Source organism: Dasypus novemcinctus, chromosome 4 (genome assembly GCF_030445035.2).
Source record: "Dasypus novemcinctus isolate mDasNov1 chromosome 4, mDasNov1.1.hap2, whole genome shotgun sequence".
NCBI lineage: Eukaryota > Metazoa > Chordata > Mammalia > Cingulata > Dasypodidae > Dasypus > Dasypus novemcinctus.
In genome coordinates this window covers 163761106-163781966 of record NC_080676.1, presented here as the reverse complement: position 1 = coordinate 163781966, position 20861 = coordinate 163761106, and the positions used below count along the sequence as shown (strand labels likewise).

At 53.3% G+C, this 20861-nt stretch overlaps 1 protein-coding gene and 1 long non-coding RNA gene across 5 annotated transcripts in view; one reads left to right on the top strand and one right to left on the bottom strand.

The window, feature by feature from the left end:
* Window positions 1–16091, bottom strand: part of ABCG1 (ATP binding cassette subfamily G member 1) — an 84436-nt gene extending 68345 nt beyond the window's left edge. For 2 of the 4 annotated variants that reach the window (XM_058296282.1, XM_058296283.1), the window contains exon 1: window positions 5137–5284. In XM_058296282.1, the coding sequence (XP_058152265.1) occupies window positions 5137–5178 (42 nt within the window). In that variant the 5' untranslated portion in view covers window positions 5179–5284. Of the gene's footprint in view, window positions 1–5136; window positions 5285–15918 lie in introns of those variants that run through there. The other 2 variants (XM_058296280.2, XM_058296281.2) reach the window with 2 other exon arrangements.
* LOC131278311 (uncharacterized) lies at window positions 4034–20512 on the top strand. Its single transcript, XR_009185659.2, has 3 exons — window positions 4034–4180; window positions 16978–17077; window positions 19792–20512. It is a non-coding gene; the product is annotated as an uncharacterized lncRNA (long non-coding RNA).
* The last annotated feature ends 349 nt before the right edge of the window (window positions 20513–20861 follow it).

Below are 20861 nucleotides of genomic sequence, written 5' to 3'. Positions count from 1 at the left end.
TCATTTGCCTTGAGGAAGAAAACACCGACCACCATAAAAAATTATCTATTTACAGTCCGCTCAGTTAAAAGCTTCATTTAAAGGCATGTTACGACCTCCTAAAAAATATTTAACTATAAAAGTTCATTTAAAATGAGTTATCTTAGTGTCTTCCCTGTGTAAGAGCCTAAAAAATTCTCAAGAGCAACAGCCCTACTTGAACTGCTGGATTTTCTAGGGTTGGTCTTTTGTATTCTACTTAAAAAATTCCCAAATCTCTTGTAACTCTATTCTCTCAGTGCATCTTCATAATAGTAATGAATGTTGGAAAGGCTGATATTTTTTTCTCATACCGATGAAGACACAAATGGGGACACAAACAATTAAGGAGCCTGCTCCAAGTCCCACAGTCAAGTAAAGAGCAGAGGTGGAACCATCAGCAAAACGGCTAGATGTTCTTCCCTTTGTATGATGAGAGGGCCTAATATCTTATAGCGAGCATTGGCTTTTAAAGCCTCCATTGGGAGTCAATTGAACTGTAACAGATGTGCCAAGAACCAAAAGTATTTATGCAAAGAAAGGAATATCCTTTTCTAATGGCTTGGCAACCTTGACTGAGTCAATACATTCAGGTACCTCCAAAACACAGACGAACCCTGGGCTGAATATGTGTTATACTGCACTTCTAGCTGCCTCTTGAGGCAAGAGAGAAAGTCCCCCTTGTCCAAAAGCAGGAGCCTGCAGTCGCACATTTCCTTACTTGTGAAAGGCAGTCTGCCTGGCAGCCCATGGAATAACCATCTACTGTAATTCACGCTATCCAACTGACCTCAGGATCGAGGAGACACTACAGTGTGGGTTTATCCTAAAAAGGAACCATTTAGTACTGTTTTCTTCTCACAGGTTTGTTATGTATTTCTTTGGAGTTGCTAGCTTTGATCATTATTGTTTCTAAAAAAAATAAAGATCATCCAAAAATAAATCCCCATAGGACCCCAGCAACTCAAGCGGTCAAAAAGCAAAACCCCCATTAGAATGTTCTCTTGAGGGGTACAGAACTGTATTCTGTAAGAGCTGGCATTATGTCCATCTTTGTATTTAAGTGTTCAAAAATTTGTCACTGCACATTTTCAAATATTTAAAACACAGATGGGATGGGGAGAGGTGGGCACAGGGGATTCCGAGTCTTCTGATAATTCAAATATAGCCCCTGGCCACTTTTCAATGAGAGTCTGACTTTTCCAACACGTTCGAAGCTTAACTATTCATTCATTCACCCATGCATTCACCCATTCATTCAATAAATTGAGCACCAAGTTAAGCCTGGGGTCAGAGTTAGACCGACAGACATTGCCTCTGTATCAGACCCCAGGCGAGAGAGTAGGTAATTAGTACTCAAGGACTACGGTGAGACTATGCAGAGGAAAGGTCGTCTCACACAGCGCAGACACTGGGGGGTGAGGCTTCAGGACAGAAATAAAATCTAAGCCGAGATGAACGAGGTGAGACGGCAGAGGGCAAGCACGCTGCTGGTTCACAAGAGCCAACAGCATGTGCAAGGCTCAGTGGCAAGTGAGAGTAGAGCATCCAGAGACTGGAACGAGGTTCAGGGGCTGAAGCACCGACATGGGGTGGTGGGGAGGGTGGGAGCGGAGGGGCTTTGGGGTAAGATGATGACTAGTGAGGCAAATGGTTCTGGGGGCCGAGAGCCTGCAAGCCTTGTTAAGGGGGCTGGAGTTGATCTGGAGGTCTCTGGGGAACCAGGGGGGGATCTAAGGTTGGGAATAACGGGGCCAGATTTGCGGTTGAGGGCAGGTTCTTGCAGCACTGTGGAATGGCGGGGGGCAGGGTGGGGGCTGCTGCGGTAGAGAGGTGACAGTGGCTCTAACCAGCTGGTGACAGTGGAGATGGAGACAAGTGGACAGGCCCATAGGACAAAGTGGGTGACTAAACTGATGGGAAGTGAGAGGGAGAAGGGGGGCAGGGTCAAGTACTCACTATTTAATGTATTAAATAATAAAATGCCTCCTGCGCACTAGGTAAATGATTATACACACCAGCTCTCTGCTCAGCAATTACGACGTGCCTATTCAACTCCAGACTCAACATATTTCTCCCCCACTTCCCTCCACAACCCAACTGCCATCTCCATTTAGAGGAGGGACCTGAGGCCCAGGGAGATCACCCGACTTGACCACGCTCTCACAGGTAGTGAGCAGCCAGGCGGGGGTCCAGCTCTGTGGGGGTCCTGAGTCTGTACCCCCAATCTCCCCCGGCCCCCTCGACAACGGCAAAAGACAACCTACTCCTGTTCTGGGTTTGAACGCGGCTTGTTTCCCCGGGCAGGTCTAGGTGACCCTGGCTCGTCCTTGCCCTGTTCATCACAGGGAAATCCACACCAGAGCTGGGACATACCACGACCTCACCCCCAATAAGTCCACACCAGAGCGATGCCTACAGCTACCCACCGGCCCTCCGTGGCTGCTGGGTGGCCTCGCCCCGTTACTGAAGTCAGGAAAAAACAGGTGCTCTGAGACGAACCTGTCACCCAGAAATAGACCGGCTCTCTGGAAGGGCCTTGTCGGCCTGGGTGGCAGGCAGTGGAGGTTACAGCGCCCTCGCCTCAGCCTCCTGAGCTCATTAAAGATAAAACAAACACCTCCTCCCTCCCCCTGCTTTCCTTCCATTGTGCCGGCTCCTCCTCACTGAAGCATTGTCTTTGACACCCCGCCCCCCACGCACAATTAGTGCTGCATGATAAATAATAAAATGTAAATAATAGTAAGCTCATTCGTGGATGCGGGTGCCAAGAGGCTCTTTGGATTTTGCCTGGCTGCGTTTTGTGAGAACATTTTCTTGGGCACTGAACAGGGTGCCCCCTTTGGATGCTGGGCAAATAGAGATGCCTGTTTGGGGGGGGGGGGGGAGTGTGGAGGGTCCCCCACAGTCACCTGGCCACCCCGGGGCATTGTGAGATAAGGTCACTCTGTTTCCTCCAGGGAAGCAGAGTGAGAGGAAGAAACCGTGGGCCCCAGGCTGCGGCCAGTTTCCCTCCCGCTTCTCTCTTGGTTCTCAATGGCAGCCTGGGTGCCCACCCAGACAGTGGGCCCTTGGGGTGGGCTGTGGGTTCCTCCCTGGCGCCTTGCGGCCCTGGGCACCTACAAGGAAAGCACGCTGACCCAGAAGTCTGGAGGCCACCGCTGTGGGAAAATACCCAAACGCTAGCTCCTAAGTGAGCGAGAAGCGCGGGCCCCTCGTGGGCACTCCAGCGCTGACCGTGGTCACCGCTGACCCCCCGTCCGGGTGTGAGAGGCCTGCCGTCCCCTTGCGGCCCCACTGGGGGCCTCCAGGTCCCTGCCTGGAAGCTGGGCTCAACCCCAGGCCTGGGCCAAAAGCGGGGGGTCAACGCTGGGATAGAACTTTTTTAACTCCCTGAAAAAACGAGCCCCGCCTTTAGTGTCTCTATGGGCAGGGCCAGATCAAGCCATCAAGCACCTACACCTAAAAGAACGATCTACATCTGAACACACTCAGATCCATTCCTTTTCCATAGGCACAAATCCAAAGGACTTCGAGAGTTACCCACGCGGCTAAAAGGTCTGGAATGCTGTCTACTGAAACCCAACAATCATCTCCCTAGTTTTCCAATATCGACGTAATTTAGAAATCGCAACTAGAAGAACGAGCGTAAAAGGAATTCCCAAGGGAATGTGCAACCGTAAAGAAAAAAAAACAAATATCACGGGAGGAGATGGGCTCTTCGGTTTCTTCAACACCTCTGGGGTGCAGGAAGCCGGGTGGCACGGCCGACGGCTCCCCCAGATGGGAAGTGCCTGGTGAGACCCCTACCGCGGGGTCCCCGCCTCCACCAACGTCTGACCGTGTTTCCCAGCCTCATTCTCTCCGGTGACACCACATCATCACACAACCACGAGCCGCGGGGCTCGCTGTGCTCTACAGTAACCTGTTTGGAATGAGAGGATGCGGGCGGCAGAAGGGAGCATGCGCAGAACCCCCGGGAGTGTTTTCATTTTTTTTCTCGAGCTCCAGGCAAGAGGTAACTGTCGGTCAACTCCTGCCGAGCCCAGCTGACTTCAAACACAGGATGCTAAAAATGAAATGCGGGGGGGACGGGGTGACACCCCGTGGGCGCCGCGCTCGGGGGCCTGTGGGAAGTAAGCGGCGCATAGTAAACACACAGGTAGGGGGCGATGGACCATGCAGGGGGCAGGGGACCCCGGGGGGAGGCCCGAATACTTTCTTTCCTACTTGAGATGACCTAAAACCGAGTCCACGGTCCCTCGTTGCGATGCTGGCGTGCCGGGCCTGGAAAGGAGAGGCCCTGGGGCGCGAGGGGGTGCAGGGGGTCCCTGCGAGGGGACAGCCGAGCTGGCCCGCCTAGTGTCCCCCTTTCCCACCGTGAGTCGCTGGAGAGGCTACAGAGGCGGCGGCTCCTGCGCATCGCTCGGGAAAGCACTTGCGGGCACCGTGTCTGGCACAGAACCCCGCCGGTCCCCGGGGTCCCCTCCCCAGCTGGCACCCTCGGGAGAAGGGAGGCGCGCCTCTGCGCCCACCCGGGTCTGCCTCTCCAGGGTGCAGAAAGGCGGTCTCCAGGGAAGCCAGGCTCGCCCCTCGCCCGCCTCCGCGGGGGGCTCGCCGCCCCCTGCCCCCTCCTAGGTAGCCCCCAGCGCAGGCTCTGGCTCCCGGGGGGCAGCTCCCTCTTTTGTTCCCCCAGACCTTGCCCGGCGCTCCCGAGGGTGGCGCGGAAGTCCCTGCCGCCCAAGCCCCTGGCCGCGCGCGCCGGGGGATCGCGACCCTTCCTCGGGCTCGTGCTGCGGCCCCTCCCTGCGCGCTGCGGGCGCCCGGGACCCCCGCCCCTCACCCAGGGGCGAGGAGGTCAAGGCCATATGCCCACTTGTGGGCTGCGGTGGCCTCCCGCCCGGCACGCGCTCCGAGTAGCCTCCCGAGACGCCCGGTGGCCGGCGCCTCTCCGGGGGTGGGGAGGGAACCCCCGGTCGGCGCCCCGAGTACGCGCTGCCAGGGAGCGGCGGCGCGAGCGCGGAGAGGGGTCCGGGCTCCGCCGCTGCGGGTCTCGGCGGGGTTCCTGCGCGCCCGCAAAAGCCCGCCCAGCCCCCGGCGGAGGACGCGCGCACTCACCATGGCGGTGCCGACCGAGAAAGCGGCCATCAGACAGGCCATGCCCCGGGGGCGCGGCGGCGACGGCGGGGACGAGGCTGCGGGCGGCGGGGACGCGGCGCCGGGGACGAGGCTGCGGGGCCGCGGCTGCGCTCGCGGGCTCCGGCGAGTGCTCGGCCCCGCCCCGGGGCCCGCCCCCCGCCCGCGATTGGCCGGCGCGCAGGGGGCGGGGCCTCCGGGCAGGTGTGCTGCCCCCGCGGGGGGTCGCGGGCCCCTCTCCCCGGAGAACCACCGAGGCCTGCGCCCCTCCCCCGGGCCTGGCGCGCACCCCTGCAGGTGGAGCCCGCGGGGTCTCCCGGCGACAGCGGCGGCCCCAGGGCTCCTGGCCGGCGAGGGCGGGCGGCCCGTGGGGGCGTCCGGGAGCGAGGACGGAGGGCAGGGGCTTCCTTTCTCCGTCTCCTTTGGAGTTAGACAAGAGGGGCCCCTCCAGCGCATCCCGCCCCCCAAACAAGGCAAGTCTCGTTTTTGCAGCCCGCGATGTCCCAGGGCCCCGAACCGGCCTGGCAGCAGTGCACCCTAAAACCTGGGGATCAAGACCCAGGGTGCCCTCTCAGCTGGCCCGGACTGGCGGAAGGGACCTGGGGTCCATCTCCCCGTGGTCGCCGTGGTGACAGGCGCCCTTTATCCCGCTCAGCCTCCAATGCTTTGCAGGCTGGGACCCTCACACTGGGAGTGGGACCCCAACAACACCGCGCCACACTGGGGTCCCCCAACACCGCTGCCACTACCAGATGTGGGAAGTGTCTGTCTTCCTCCTTACGCTGGAGACAGAAAGGAGGCCAGGCTCTTCCAGCTAGGCCACCCCTTCACACCCACCACCCAGGACCCCTCACAGGAAGGGGGGAAGCGAGGCATGATGGAGCTGAGTGCCTTCGATGTACAGTGTCACCTGCAGTGGACAGACCCATCACCTGTTTTCCACCGGGGCTGTGGAGAAGGAAATAGCGGGGTAGGGGGCCTGTACTTAAAGGCACCGAAATCCAGGGGCTGTACCTCCAGGCACCGCTTTTGTCACATCACCCAGCAGGGGGCGGTCAGGCTGGGCTTGGGACGTTCTAACACGGAGCCGCCCCCTCCTCAGCAGCTGCAGTTCTGTCACTAAGTACTTGACGTTGTCCCTGAGCCTGATGGGACGCCCCGACCCTTGGGCCACTCTGGGGTCTGGAGCCCCATCCTCTGCATGACGGGCCCTCGGCTGTGCAAGGAGAGTGCCGGGAGCTTCTCTGAGCAAATCCCCCCCCCCCCCCCCCCGTCTTTCCCACATCCCTTCATAGAAGACGGCCTTCCCTGCTTATCCTTCCCTGGATGCGTTTCAGGAGGTCAGGTTTCCTTGCAAGACTTGGGGTCCAAAGCCGAACTTCTCTTATGTCTGATCAGGGCAGGGAGGGAGGGAGAGGCCACCAGCCCCCTCCAGACCCTCTACCTCTACCCACACAGCCCGAGCCGGCACTGGCTTTTCTGAGGTGGCGTCACCCTGCTGGCGGGTGGTGAAGTTTCAGCCAGGGGAACAGCTGGGTCTTTGGAAAGAGAACCACTGTTTTGTCCAGCCGCCCCCATCACGGCCATGCTCGCCTGGTTTTTCTGAACCTCACTTCTGGCCTCACATTTCTCTAGGAAGCTCTTTCTGGACACTGCGTCCTCCCAGCGGGGGCACTGGCTGGTGGTTGTAGCCCCTCCCTCACTGAGTGGCCCCTCACTCAAACCACCAGAAGGTGTTGGGCAGGACAGTCTAAATCCTGCCACTGACCGCCAGGGCTTCGGTGCCACCAATCCACTGTTTTGGGGGCAAGCAGATCATTTGCCCTAATTGCAAATCGACCACATTTACTTTCATCACAATATTATGTCGTTTCAGTTGACTGGTTTGCAATTTCTCCCCCAAATCCCATTTTGAGACATACCCAGTTTCTCTCTCTTGGGCCACATGGCCTCTGAGGACGCTGAGGATTTGGCCTCAGCTATGAGACCTGGTGCCTGGCCAGGGCGGGTACCCGTCAGTCGGACATCCCAGGGCACTTGGGGTGGGGCTGCACATCGGCCAGCGCGAGCTTTTGCCGCTAGCTGGCCATCGGGGCGAGGCTGCTTGGCAATTTGGGTTGCCCCATACCTAGAGGTCCTAAGGTCTCCAGGTCCCTCCAGAGAAACCTTTGGGGACACCCCCATAGCTCTCCAGCCCCCCCCCCCGCCCCCCCCCCCGGGCAGGCTGAGATGACTTGTAAGGAGTGTGTCCTTTTTTTGTTTTTAAGATTTATTTTTAATTTATTTTTCTCCCCTTCCCGCACCCTAGTTGTCTGCTCTCTGTGTCCATTTGCTGTGTGTTCTTCTGTGACCGCTTCTATCCTTATCAGTGACACTGGGAATCTGTGTTTCTTTTTGTTGCCTCATCTTGTGTCAGCTCTCCTTGTGTGTGGCACCATTCCTGGGCAGGCTGCACTTTCTTTCACACTGGGCGGCTCTCCTTACGGGGCACACTCCTTGCGCATGGGGCTCCCCTACATGGGGGACACCCCTGCGTGGCAGGGCACTCCTTGCGCGCATCAGCACTGTGCATGGGCCAGCTCCACACGGGTCAAGGAGGCCCGGGGTTTGAACCGCGGACCTCCCATGTGGTAGACGGACGCCCTAACCACTGGGCCAAGTCCGCTTTCCTGCATCCTTCATTCATCAGCCTCCTGGCATCTGAACTCTTTGGCTTCCATCAGGTTGCCCTGGAGGCCTCTCTGGGGAGAGGGTGGACAGCCCCGAATGACCGCAGTGGACCCCCCTTGGCCACCTCTCTGCCCAAAGCAGATGATTTTGGCTGCGTGCTCAGCAGGTGCTTAGAGATTGTCTCTTCCGGGCTGGGGACAGAGGGGTGAACACAGCAGAGAAAGCCCTGCCCTGGGGCCTGGTTTGGGACACAGCAGATGCACAGATCAGCAGGCCGTGGTAGCGACGTAGACGGAAAGATGGACAGCCAGGGGAGGGACATGGAGAGAGCAGGGAGAGACTTGAAGATGAAGCTCCCCTTTAGACCAGCCTGCCCCGGAAGCCCGACACGGTTCAGAGGTGATCCTTTGCTTAGGCCAGAGGAACCCTTGTCGGGTCTTTCAGGGGAAATTCACCCGAGGCAGACTGGGCGCACGGGCCTCGTGACCTCAGCACACGCCTGCCCTTCCAGGGTCAGCCCTCCAGGTGCTGGGGACCTGCCCCTGGGACTATGCCCCCGACAGCCTGCGCTCCCCCTAACTTACAGTGTAGGGTGTTCCCCGCCCCGCACGCCCCTCTAGAGTGGAAGCCCCCTGCGGGCAGGAGTCCGTCCACTGCGGGCCCCAGCCCCCCGGGCAGGGCCTGGGGGCGGCTTCTGTGGGGCTCTGCAGCTGTTAAGGCCACGTGCCCAGACCCCGCCCAGCTCCCTGTGTCTCCCCAGCCCAGTCCGGGCGACGCAGCCCCCAGTGGAAAGGGGCCTCCCGCCCCGCCACGCTGCCACATCCCAGGTGGCCAGGGACCAACTCGCCCATTTCACAGGTCTCCATTTCCTGCAGGGAAACAAAAACACTAAAGGAGACCCCCAGCTCCCCTCCCTGCCGTGGTGCCTGGCATCTGGTGCCACCCCCAGGTCTATGGGGTTTCGTTCTCAGAGCCTCCGCCAAGTTAGGGGCTAAGTGAGGGGCGGGTGTGTTGGATTTTGCCAGTGCAGAGCTGTGGCTCTGAAGGTAACAGTTTCCAGGCAATTAAAAACAGAATACGGCGCCACAGCAGGAGGCAGGAAAGAGGAGCAGCCGCCTCCCCTGGCTGATGGAGGAGGGGCTGAGCGGGGACTCGGGGAGGGGGACAGAGGGCTGGCTTGAATCCCACCCTGCTTGGTCCCGGGGCCCCAGACCACCTGCTGCAAACAACAATCGCTCGTTAGCGGAGGTACCTGGAGACCCGCCTTCAGGGGGACTGCCCGGGTGGGTGGCTTCTCTGGTCCTTCCACAGGGTGGGAGCAGAAAATCAGGGGTCCCTGGCCCTGCTCCACCTCTGTCCACTCAGGCCCTGGCTGCCCTTAGAGAGAGAAGGAAGAGGGCAGGGGACGAAGGAAGAAGCCATTCCTTAAAGGTGAGGGCAGGTGCGAGGGCAAAGCGCGCCTTAGCCCTTGGCAGGAAAGGATGGAAAAGCGGAGCAAACAGACAAAAGATGTCAAAGAGAAAGCGGCGGGTGTGGCCAGGCGCACACACCAAATGCGAACGCTGTCTTCCTCGACGTTTTTAGAGAAATAGATTTTCTCGTTGCTAGTTTGCTTGATTCCTGCTTGCCGGCCCGCTTGTCTTCAATGGAATCAGCCTCCAATCTACGGGTGCCCCCCACTCCCTACGGAGCTGACAGGAGTCTCGACGCTGAAGCAGCGTTCCCGGCACCCCTTGGTTTCCACCAGCACACACAGCCTGTCTGGAGGTCTGCAAAGGCAAAGCAGGAGCAGGAGGTGGGGAGAGAGAGGGGCAAGGGGTGCAGGGCAGAGGGGGGCAGAGAGAGGAGGGGGTGCAGGGCAGAGGGGGGCAGAGAGAGGAGGGGGTGCAGGGCAGAGGGGGGCAGAGAGAGGAGGGGGTGCAGGGTAGAGGGGGGTAGAGAGAGGAGGGGGTGCAGGGCAGAGGGGGGCAGAGAGAGGAGGGGGTGCAGGGCAGAGGGGGGCAGAGAGGAGGGGGTGCAGGGCAGAGGGGGGCAGAGAGAGGAGGGGTGCAGGGCAGAGGGGGGTAGAGAGAGGAGGGGTGCAGGGCAAAGGGGGGTAGAGAGAAGAGGGTGTGCAGGGCAGAGGGGGGCAGAGACAGGAGGGGTGCGGGGCAGAGACAGGAGGGGTGCGGGGCAGAGGGAAGGGAGAAGGAAGGGAGGTGTGCAGGGCAGAGGGAGAGGAAAGGGGGTGCAGAGGGAGAGGAGGAGGGGTGCAGGGCAGAGGGGGGCAGAGGGGAAATGCCCGAAGGCAGGGATGGAAAGATGAGATCCATGAGGATGTTTCCAAGGGAAAGGAAAAAAATCAAGTATTTCATAAAGTAAGTTAAGAAGAGGCAAGTTAAGTATGACAGATTGTTTCTGTTTCCTTCCACTAACATGTAACAAAGCGTGGCTGGGAAAGATCTGGAAAACCATGTCTTCAAGCAAAGGAAGGGTAGATAGCATCTGGCCACGGCTTGACCTTCAGACTTGAAGCTTAGGAGGCTCCGAGGCAGACACCGGAAAGTAACTGGAGCCCTCCTCCGGACACGTACCCGAGAGTCCCCGACACCGGGAGCGGGTCCCAGCGAGGCGATACCTGGTGCTGTGGGCACTGAGGGCCACTTTCTCCGGAGGAGCGGCCCGCTGCCAACTCCACGCCGCCAACCCCAGGACCCAACTCGCCCTCAGCTCCGACCAGAACATTCCTTCCTTCTGGAGAGGACTTGGATCCCGTGGTCCTTCGGAGCGCCCCCGGGGACGTCCCTGGACTCTGGAGGGAGAGGTCTCTGTCCCTTTGGGGGCTGACGAGCCCCACGGCGCGTGTCCCCTGGCCGTAGGCGTGGCTGAGGATGGAGAGAGCAGCCCACCGGGGGGAGGCCGAGCTGGGAGACGGGGAAAGTGGCGCCCCTTCCTCTCGCAGCCCCTGACCCAGGCGTCCTGAGGCTTGAATCCCTCGGGCGGGTGGGAAGTGCTGACGCGGGGCCCTCGGGCGGTGGGCTGCAGAGTGGGGAGGGGCCGGGCCCCCTGCGAGGCCTGATTTGAGGACTGAAGGAGTCGCTGTTTGAAAACACCCAGAACGCTGTGCCTTTACAGTGCCGGTCAGTACAGCTGTAACGCCCGCTACGGGAGCCACCGCGGCGCCTTTGGCCTTGAAGTAGCAGGAATTCGTCCTCACAACAGTCAGCCTGAGAGAGTCGAACGTCAGGGACCCAAGCCCAGGTCATGAGAAAATCCTTACCGAGAGCTCACGGATGGACCTGGCACCCCTCATCTCCCCCGTCGACTGCTTGAGCCCCTGCCCATGCCTCAGCTCCCCACGGAGATTCTCAACCCAGCACCTCCAGGCGGTTCTTGTCTCGCGTGGCACCAAGCCAGAGGAGGAACTGGTTCGGGGAGCCCTGTAACCCTCATTCCCAGGGCCCTGCAGGCGGGTCCCATCCCTGGGGCGTCACAGATGTTTTCCCAGGTGCAGGTGTGCAGAGGCAGACGACGTGCCTCGGGTCCGCGAAGGCCGGCACACGTGGCCCGGGCACGGATCTGACTGCCCTGCTCCACGGCCCCCCCGGCTTGCATCGTCAGTGTGTGCGGCATCCTGTCTCGCCCCGCGGGAGTCCTCTGGCCTCCCCAAGACATCTGGGCTGACCTGGCGTCTGTGAGCCCCGCAGCTGCACTCCCCAGCTCTGGGAAAACACAACGGAACCCCCACCTCCCCCTTGAGAACCTCAGCTCCTCTCCTCCAGCCCAGGCTTTTGAAAGTGAAACTTGGGTTAGGGGACGATCTCCTGCTTGCCTCGAAACTTCTGCCCAGGGACCAGGAACTCGAAATTCCCCAAGGCAAGAGAAAAACAACTCGATTCAAAACAAAACCAAACCAAAGTGTGTGGTTATTTTTTAAGGGAGGAGGGGGAAAATATCTAGGGCAGAGAAAATTAAAATCAGGAATTATCTCCATAAGTCATCCCGATGCAGGAAAATAAGGACCTGGGGGCTCTGGGAGGTGCTCGCCTACCTGGGGCCACATGCCAAGGCAAGGGCCCAGGTCTCGTGCCTCCTGGCTGAGTCCAGTTTTTACTTTTAACAGCGGTTCAGTATTTGTTGCATGAATAGGTCAAAAATATTTCAAGAGATGAGACATTTGCAAGAAGCCCAAGTTCAATTGGCTAAAACTCACAGGACAGGCCTCTGGGGAGATGGAATAGACATATTTTTCCCAATTCCTTCTGCTAATTACAACTAAAAACCCTGGACAATATATAGAAAACAAACCTAGGAAGACTCAGAAAGGTAGAGAGAAGATGGCAGAGTGGTCAGAGGCCTCAAGACGCAAGGAACAATACAGGGGTGATTTCCTGGGTTTTCTTTCACCTTCATATATCGCAGACTTGGGACTGAAGAAGCCACAACCTGGAAATGCCAATGGGCTCAGACCAAAAAGAAAAAAAAAAAAGCCCCGACAAAAGACTGCTCTCTGTAGTCAAAGGAATAGGAAAGGAGCAACGTAGCAAGACAGAAAATTGCTAGACAATAGTTGCTCTACTCCAGACAAACACCACAGGAAAAAATCACGGCCCCACTTCCACCCCAGCCAGCCCAGAAGGAGCTTAGACAGCCCCCAGCCAAACGCTATCAGATAAGGCTGGGAGGGGTCTGGAATCCCACCCCACCCTGCAGTGGTGAGAGCACCCTTCCCTCCCCACTGTCAGGGGTCTAGTAGAGGCCGGACCTTCACCACCAGCTGGTGGAGCCATGTGGAGGCCATGGCAGAGCAGTAACCAGGCTGAGCCTCCCGGCCAGATGGGTGTCGGTGGAGGCTGAGTGGGGAGCTGGGGCTCCCACCTCCACCCAGCGGTAATGAGGAGGACCCCTTGGGTGTCAGCAGTGGGGAACCTGGACTTCTACCCTACCTGGCAAGAGCAGGTAGCACCCCTCCCTGGCCCCCTGCCTGAGTGATATCAGAGAAACTTGTTAAAACAGAAAGTTAGAGAATATCTGGAGTCTCATAACATAACCCCCAACAAATCTAGCTTTCAACAAAATAAAAATCACTCAGGTGATCTCAATCTGAATGAAAAAAATAACCCAAACAACAAATGTAAACACTGAAGATGACAAAGATTTAAAGGCAGTCATACTAAAATGCTTTACTGACCAATTACAAAATAGTTGAGACAAATAAAAAACAGACCATCTCAGCAAAGAAACAGAAGATGTGAGGAAGAAGGAAATGGAAATTTTAGTCCTGAAAAATACAATAACCAAAAAATAAAAACCTCAATGGATGATGCCAACAGTAGAATGGAAGGGACAGCCTGAAAAGCACTTGAGTGGAGGAAAGATAGCCTTTTCAATGAATGACAAGCATTTGGATAAAAAATAAATAAACTTCAACCTAAGTTTCATGCATTATACAAAAACTAACTCAAAATGAATGAAGGAAAAAAAAGGAGAAAATCTTTGGGATCTAGGGCCAAGCAAAGAATTCTTAGACTTGACGTCCAAATCATGATCCATAATTGATAAATTGGTCTTCATCAAAATAGAAGCTTTGGCCTTGAGAAAAACACTGTAAAAAAGATGAAAAGACAAGCTACAGACCAGGAGAAAATATTTGCAAACCACATATCTAGAAAAAGACTAGTATATAGAATGTATCCAGAACTTTCAAAACTCAACATTTAAAGTAAAATATCTAATTAGAAATGGCAAAAGACACAAACAGACATTTCACCAAAGATGATATACAAAGAGCAAATAAACACATGAAAAGATGTTACATATGATTTGTCATTAGGGAAATGAAAAATAAAATCACAATGTGATATCTCTAAAGATCAATTAAAATGGCAAAATGAAAAACAGTGACAACATCAAAAGTGAGGCTGTGGAGAAACTGAATCACTTGTGTATTACTGGTGGGAATGTGAAACTGTCCAACCCTTCTGGAAATGTTTGGCAGTTTCTTTCAAAACCAAACATGCAACTACTATTCGTCCTAGCAATTGTACTCCTGAGAAAAGTGAAAACTTAGGTTTATATAGAAACTTATACACAAACACTTCAAGTAGCTTTATTCATAATAGCCAAGAACTGGAACCAACTCAGATGTCCTTCAAGCAGTGAATGGTTAAATAAACCGAGGCCCATCCATAGCATGGAATACTATGCAGCAATGAAAAGGAACCACCTATTGATACACACAGCAGCCTGGTTGATCTCCAGAAAATTAAGCTGAGTGAAAAAAAACCAATCCCCAGAGATTACATACTGTGTGTTTCCATTTACATAACCTTCTTGAAATGACAGAATTACAGAAATGGAGATAGATGAGTGGTTGCCAGGAGTTGCAGGGGAGGTGGGGCAGGAGGTCCAAGGGCTTGGCAAGTAAAGGTCAATAGGGGGCCCTTGTGGAATGGAAACATCCTGTATCTTGATTATCAACGTCCACATCGTGGTTGTGATGTTGGACTGTAGTTTTGCTAAATGAAATTGTTGCGGGAAACTGGGTAGAGCATACTTGGGATCACACACTGCACCTGAATCTACAATTATCTCAGAATTAGAAGTTATTAAAAAAAAAAAAAAAAGCAGTCACAGACAGTCCTGAGTGAGGCTGCCCTGGAAGTGGAGGCACCGGGCCAGACCAAGGGCAGGGGCGAGGCACGGCACAGACTGTGGGGAGCGAGGGCACAAGTCGGGGAGCTTTGGGAGAGGGTGAGGAGAAAACGGGGCCCAGGGCGCATCTGGGCATGCGGCACCAAATGCACGGGGCCACCCAGCACGGACGTGTCTTTCGTCCACTGTGAACTTGATAAAGTGAGGACAGACCCTGCTTTGCTAAGAAGCAGCATATCTATGTAAGGAAGGCAGTGAGACGGTGGCCCCAAAACCAAAGAGAAAACGCCACAGTCCAGATGCTTGGGCATGTCTAGAGGCACGTGTGCAAGCAGAGCCCGGCTCCCGAGGCGTCTGCAAGCAGAAGGCCAGGGGTGCACCCCAGCCAGTCGCCAGCCGTCTGGGATGCGGGGAGAATCCCTCGACCTCACCAAGCCGCAAGCCTCGTCGGTAAAATGGGAATAAAGAGCTCTACTGTGACAGCTGAAGATGAGGGGGTGTTTCAGGCTCCCTGGGAGAAGGAAGCGAGCGAGGCCCGCGGCTCCTGGTGGGGTTCTGCACCTCGTGAAACCAGGACCCTGCCCTCCCCTGCCCCCCAGTTCCTCCGCGGCTCACCTCCCCCCACCCCCAGCACCTTTCCGCTCTTAGCTTCCCACGCCGACCCGCTGGCCAGGAAGCTCTGCAAGGAAAAACGGGTGGACAGCACCTAAGGGAGCCCCTAAGTCAGTGTTGGGGGTTAAATAGTGTCCCCCAACATTCAGAGGGCTCAGGGCATGACCTCATTTGGACACAGGGTCTTAGCAGATGCGATCAAGGGACGTGAAAGCGAAGATGAGGTCGCACTGTTTAGGGTGGGCCTTCGAGACTGGCGTCCTTAGAAGAAGAGAAAACAGACCCGGAGAGGGCACCCCGAGACCACAAGGCCGAGGCTGCAGGGAGGCGCCTGCAGGCCGAGGTTGCCGGCAGCCCCCCCAAGCCAGGAGAGCAGCACAGGTGGAAGGAACCGACCTTAGGGCACCTGGCTTCCTGCCTCCTTCTCTTGTTAGAGCCGCCCGGTTGGGACCACCTGCAGGTTACGGCGTTTCCATAGGAAGCAACGAGGAGCCTTGCTTCTCGGTGGCAGCCGACACGGCTGGGATTGTACCTTCCTTGCCGGGCCCTCACTGGTCTCTGGGGCCGGGAAGGACAGGGGAAGGCTCAACGCGTTCTCACTGGACCCCAGCATCCAGCCAGCACCTGGCTCCTGGCTGCCTCGCAAATATTTGTTGATTGACTGATTGAAATCACAGACCCTTTACATCACAGCTGAATCACAAATTATTATTTGCTGCCCTAACTAGAAGACATGACTTACACCTTGCTTGAGCTACAGCCAGTCCTACACCTACTTAGCTACCTTTGCTCCAAACACTGATAGTGCAAAATATAATTTTACTAAAAAGCCTTTTGTCAGTGACTCACCCACAGACTCAGGTGTAAGCACTTCCCAGGGAGCTCGTCCTCCGCAAAGCGGTCACACGAGGAGGAGACCCTTGTGCAGTCCATGAGGAACAGATTCTGATGTGCAACCAAAGCCAAACTTTCACCACTGCAGACACGTAAAACCCCCAGACCATAAGCTCTGCTTCGGTTTCTGTTTTCTGCCACCAGGAGAATGGTTTTAAAATAAGCATGATGCAATCAGAGGTGTATTAATATTGCCCAATGTAATTGTTACTGCAGAAAACAGGAAGTGAGAGAGCAGGTTACTAAAGGGCAGCTCTGGGCCTTCCCAGGCTACTAGGCATAAAAACGCACCCCCCACCTGTCTGCCCATGGGTGGACCTAGTGCGAAGCTCTGACCTACGTCCCACTTTGGGTCAGCTTGTAGCTTCTGCATTTGCAGACATATCCTCTGGAATTGATGTTTTGCAGCATACATTGAAAATATAGCAAAATCTGAACTTTGCCAGGGTCTGTAAAGCAATAGTTAAAGGTAAATCAAGCATCATCCAGTTAAGGTCTAGAATAACTAACAAATATCACCTAAAGGCAGCTCTAGCCAATGATGATTGCTGCAAAGCGGGGAAAACAAAAGGGTGCTGGTTTAGTGACAACCTGACACCAAGGCCCAATGTCTCGGGAGGGCAGGCCAGAGACCTGGCGCTGTGCTGAGAGCTTCACATCCACTAACTCACTTAATCCTCACCACAATTCCATGAGCCAGGCACTGTTATTTTGTTATTTTCCATAGAAGGCACAGGGAGGTTATACACCTTTCCTCAGGTCACACAGCAAAAAAGCCCACCCAATTTCAGTTTCAAAGCAAGCCAGCCTGGCACCAAAGACTGCATTTAATTTTTTTCCTATGAGAAGATTTTCCTTGTTTTAATTGCGCAAATCTTTTTTTTTTTAGGTACTGGGGCTGGGGATTGAACTCAGGACCTTTTATGTAGGAAGTCTGGTACTCCACCACTGAGCCACATCAGCAACTCTGAGCTGGTTTTTTCATTTCTTTGCTTGTTGTTTTTTTGTTTTTAGGAGGCACCAGGAACCGAACCCGGGACCTCCCATGTGGGAAGCCGGCGCTCAACTGCTTGAGCCACCTCTGCTCCCCAAGTGGACAAATCTTCATGTAAAGGTCAGTGAAGTTGACACATGCATACAGCTGTGTATCAGCAACCCAGATGGTGCTAGAGAACGTTCACATCATGGGCAAATGGTCCCTGCACCTCTTCCCATCCGCTCCTACGTCTCGAGGCAGGAGTAACTCTGGTTGCAATTGTTTGTTCTTGATCTTCACATAACTCGCCTCCAAGGGCGGTTATCACATTTGACTTCTTCACTCAGTATCACCACTTTGAGGCCCATCCATGCTGCTGCATGTATCTGTAGTTCGTTCTTTTACACTGCAATTTACGCTCCATTCTGCTGTTGGCGGGCCGGTGAGCTGTTTCCACTTTGGGGCTTTTAGGAATACAGCTGCTCGCAACATTGTGGAACACGTCTTCTGGTGGACAAATACACTCGTTTCTGTAGGCTGTACCCATGACAGTGAAGCTGATGCATCGTGGGGTAAGAATGTATTTAGCTTCAGTCAGTACTACCAGCCAGTTTTCCAAGTGTACCCACTTATTGTCCCACCAGTGATGGAAGAGAGTTCCAATCGCTTGTCAACCTTGACCCACTTCCTATGGTCAGATTTTTGTTGTTAATTGAGTCATTCTAATAGGTGTGTGGTGATTACATCATAAGGTTTTAATTTGCATTTCTGTGCCTGGTCACCTTTTTCCCATTTTCAATAGGTTTTTTTGGTTTGTTTTGTTTCTCGTATTGATTTGTAGGATTTGTTGCTATATTCTGGATCTGAACCCTCTGTGACATATATGTATTGTGAATCTCTTCTCCCTGTCTGTAGCCTGTTCATTTACATTCACAACAGGGTTTTCGGTGATAGAAGTTCTTAGTTATAATGAAATCCAATTTACCAATTTTTTCTTTTATGTTATTGTGGGATTTTTTTGGCTGTATATCTTCCTTCAGAATCTGTGGTTACCACAAAAACATGAAAACGTTTTCTATATTTTCATCTAGAAGCGTTATTGTTTTGGTTTTCATATTAAAGTCAACAGGCCAGAGTGAATTAATTTTTGTACATGGTGACAGATAGAAGTCAAGGTGCCTGTTTTCCATCTGCTTATTCAATTGTCCCAGCAAGTTACTGAAAACACTGTCCTTTCTCCGTTGAATTCTCCTGGCACTTTGATGGAACCACATGACCATGTATGGGGGCAGGGCAGGTGTGTTTCTGGATTGTCTATTCTTGTCCATTGGTCTATCTGCCTGCCCTCACAACAGCTTAATTAGTGTGGCTTCCAAATTAGTCTTGAAATCTGAATATGTCAGTCCTACAACTTTGTTTTTCCTCAAGATCGTTTTGGCTTTTCTGGAGCCTTTGTTCATTTAAATTTAGAATCACCTTGTCATTTGTCACCAAAAAAAGAGGGAGGGGAGAGAAAGAAAGAAACCTATTACGGTTTTGGCTAGGATGGCCTTGAAGCTGTACAGCAGTTTGGGGATACTTGACATCCTAACAACAAAAATTCTAATCCACGAATATAGAATATCTGTCCATGTATTTATATCTTCTTTAATTTCTCAGCAGTGTTGTAAAGTTTTTGGTCTAAAGTTCCTGCATATTTAATTAGCTTTATTCTTAAATATTTTATGATTTTGATATTATTGAAAATGATACATTTTAATTTCATTGTCCGAAGCTTTGTTGTTACTATCCAGAAATGTAATTGATTTTATACATAGGCTTTGCATCCTACAACCTTGCTAGAATCACTTATTTCCACTTGAATATTTTTTCCTTCCTTCCACTTGCTTTGGGTTTAGTTTGCTTTACTTTTCCTAGTCTCTAACAGTAGATGATTGGTTTTAGGTCTTTTCTAATTTAGATGTTTACAGCTGTAAATTTCCTTCTAAATACTGATTTCAGTGTATCCCGTAAGTTTGGTACGTTGTGTCTTGGTTATCATTCATCTCAAAGTATTTCCTAATTCCCTTTGTGGTTCCTGGTTTGACCCCTTGGTTATTTAGGAGTGTGATTTTTAGTTTCACATAATTGTGATTTTCCTAAAATCACTTATGAAAGATAATAGTTCATAGCTTTGTTTATTTAGATTTTTAAAAACTTATCCATTCTGCTTGGATTTAGTTAATTTCTTGAATCTGTGGATTGCCATCTTTAACAAGATTTAGAAAATATCTGGCTCTTATTTCTTCAAATATTGCCTCTCTCTGTCTCTCTCTGTCTCGGACTCCATTTGCACCTATGTTGATTATGTCCTACTTACCTTGTATTTTGTTTTGCTTTTCCATTACTCCCTCCTCTCTGAGAGTCATATTGGATATTTTCTATCGATCTGCCTTCAAGCTTATTAATCATATGTTTTGCTGTACCCAGTCTACTATTAAAGCCACCTGAAAAATACTGATTTCAAAAATGTATTTGCACTCCCAGAATGTTCATTTGACTACTTGTAGATTCTAACTCTCCCTTGTAATGCGTCCTCCTTGCATGCATCTTGTCTATCATTTACCGTTTTTAAACACCTGTATCACAGTTATTTTGAAATCCTTGGCTGCTAATTCTATCATCTGGATCATTCTCTGAGGTTTGGCAACTGAACATGCACTCCATTTCGACAGAGGAAGTGAAAGACGCCCCTTCCTGACCTGTGTTGCTCCGACAATTGCTTTCCCTCTCACCCGCAGCTGGTTGCTCTTTGGGTGTGTTTTGTCTCCATGTATGCATCATTTTCTAGAGTTCTGTGATTACACTTCCAGGAACAAGTCAGCAGATGAAGCTACCACCCAGCCTGGGTTACAGCACCAGCACAATGGCCCAAGCTGTCGGCTTCCCCAGCCCTGTGCCTGCAAACCGGGGAGCAAACAATACGGGAAGCAGTCTTGGGCAACACCCAATCTGTGCCCCGAATTCCAATTTCACCATTTTCCTGGACTTGGCCAATCCACACTGAAGATTGCCAACGCACCCAATTACCGCCCACAATTTGAGTAAAATGTTCTTTGTTTAAAAATGCCCTAAAGTGAACTCGACTGCGATGTAATGAAAATACCACCCGGTACATGCCACAACCTCTGCTATCTTAAAAATGCCACCAGCAGAACTTTGCATGTTAGATATAAAGAGCAGTTAATATCATCAAGTCAGGTGAAATTCTGAGGTGCGGCCCTATCACTGCTTCACTGAGATTTTTCTCTGCTTTGGAGAATTTCAAGGGATTCTTCCGAGGTTGTGGTATCAGGACGAGCCCCAAGGTATGCAGTTGAGCTTCATGTGATAAATACTTCCCGAGAAAGAACTTGAGAACTTCTTTTAAACTCAAACTCAATAGCTGTGCCCTGTGGATTTTGACACAATTTAGAGAATTTGTTTCAATTGTACCAGTTTTCCAACTGGTAATCCTCTGAAAGTCAAGAGGAGCTCCGGAGAGCGTCAGGTGGCAGTGTCTGGTAAATGGTGTCACATGGATAAGGGGATAAGGTGAGGGCTATGCCCGAGGGTCCCAGTGGACCCCAGAACTGCTCCGGGAGTGTCTCTGATGCTCAGTGATTTTGGCTCCCACCTGCCGCGCCCCTTATCCACTTCCCCACCCCACCTCTACCGCCTCACGTGGCTGCCGGCTCCTCCGTCATCCCTCGGGGCACGGCCTCTCTGGCCAGCTGCCTCCAGGTTGGCTTGCATTCCTAGGTGAGAAGCAGCCTGCGCCCCTCTCCCGAGGCCTGAGCCCCCAGCTGGGAGACCACCTCTTCTCAGCACCTGAGAGCCGCAAGGCTCCTTCCGCTGCCAGCTTTGCCTCCGGGCACGGTCAACCCAGTCCCTGAGTTGTCGC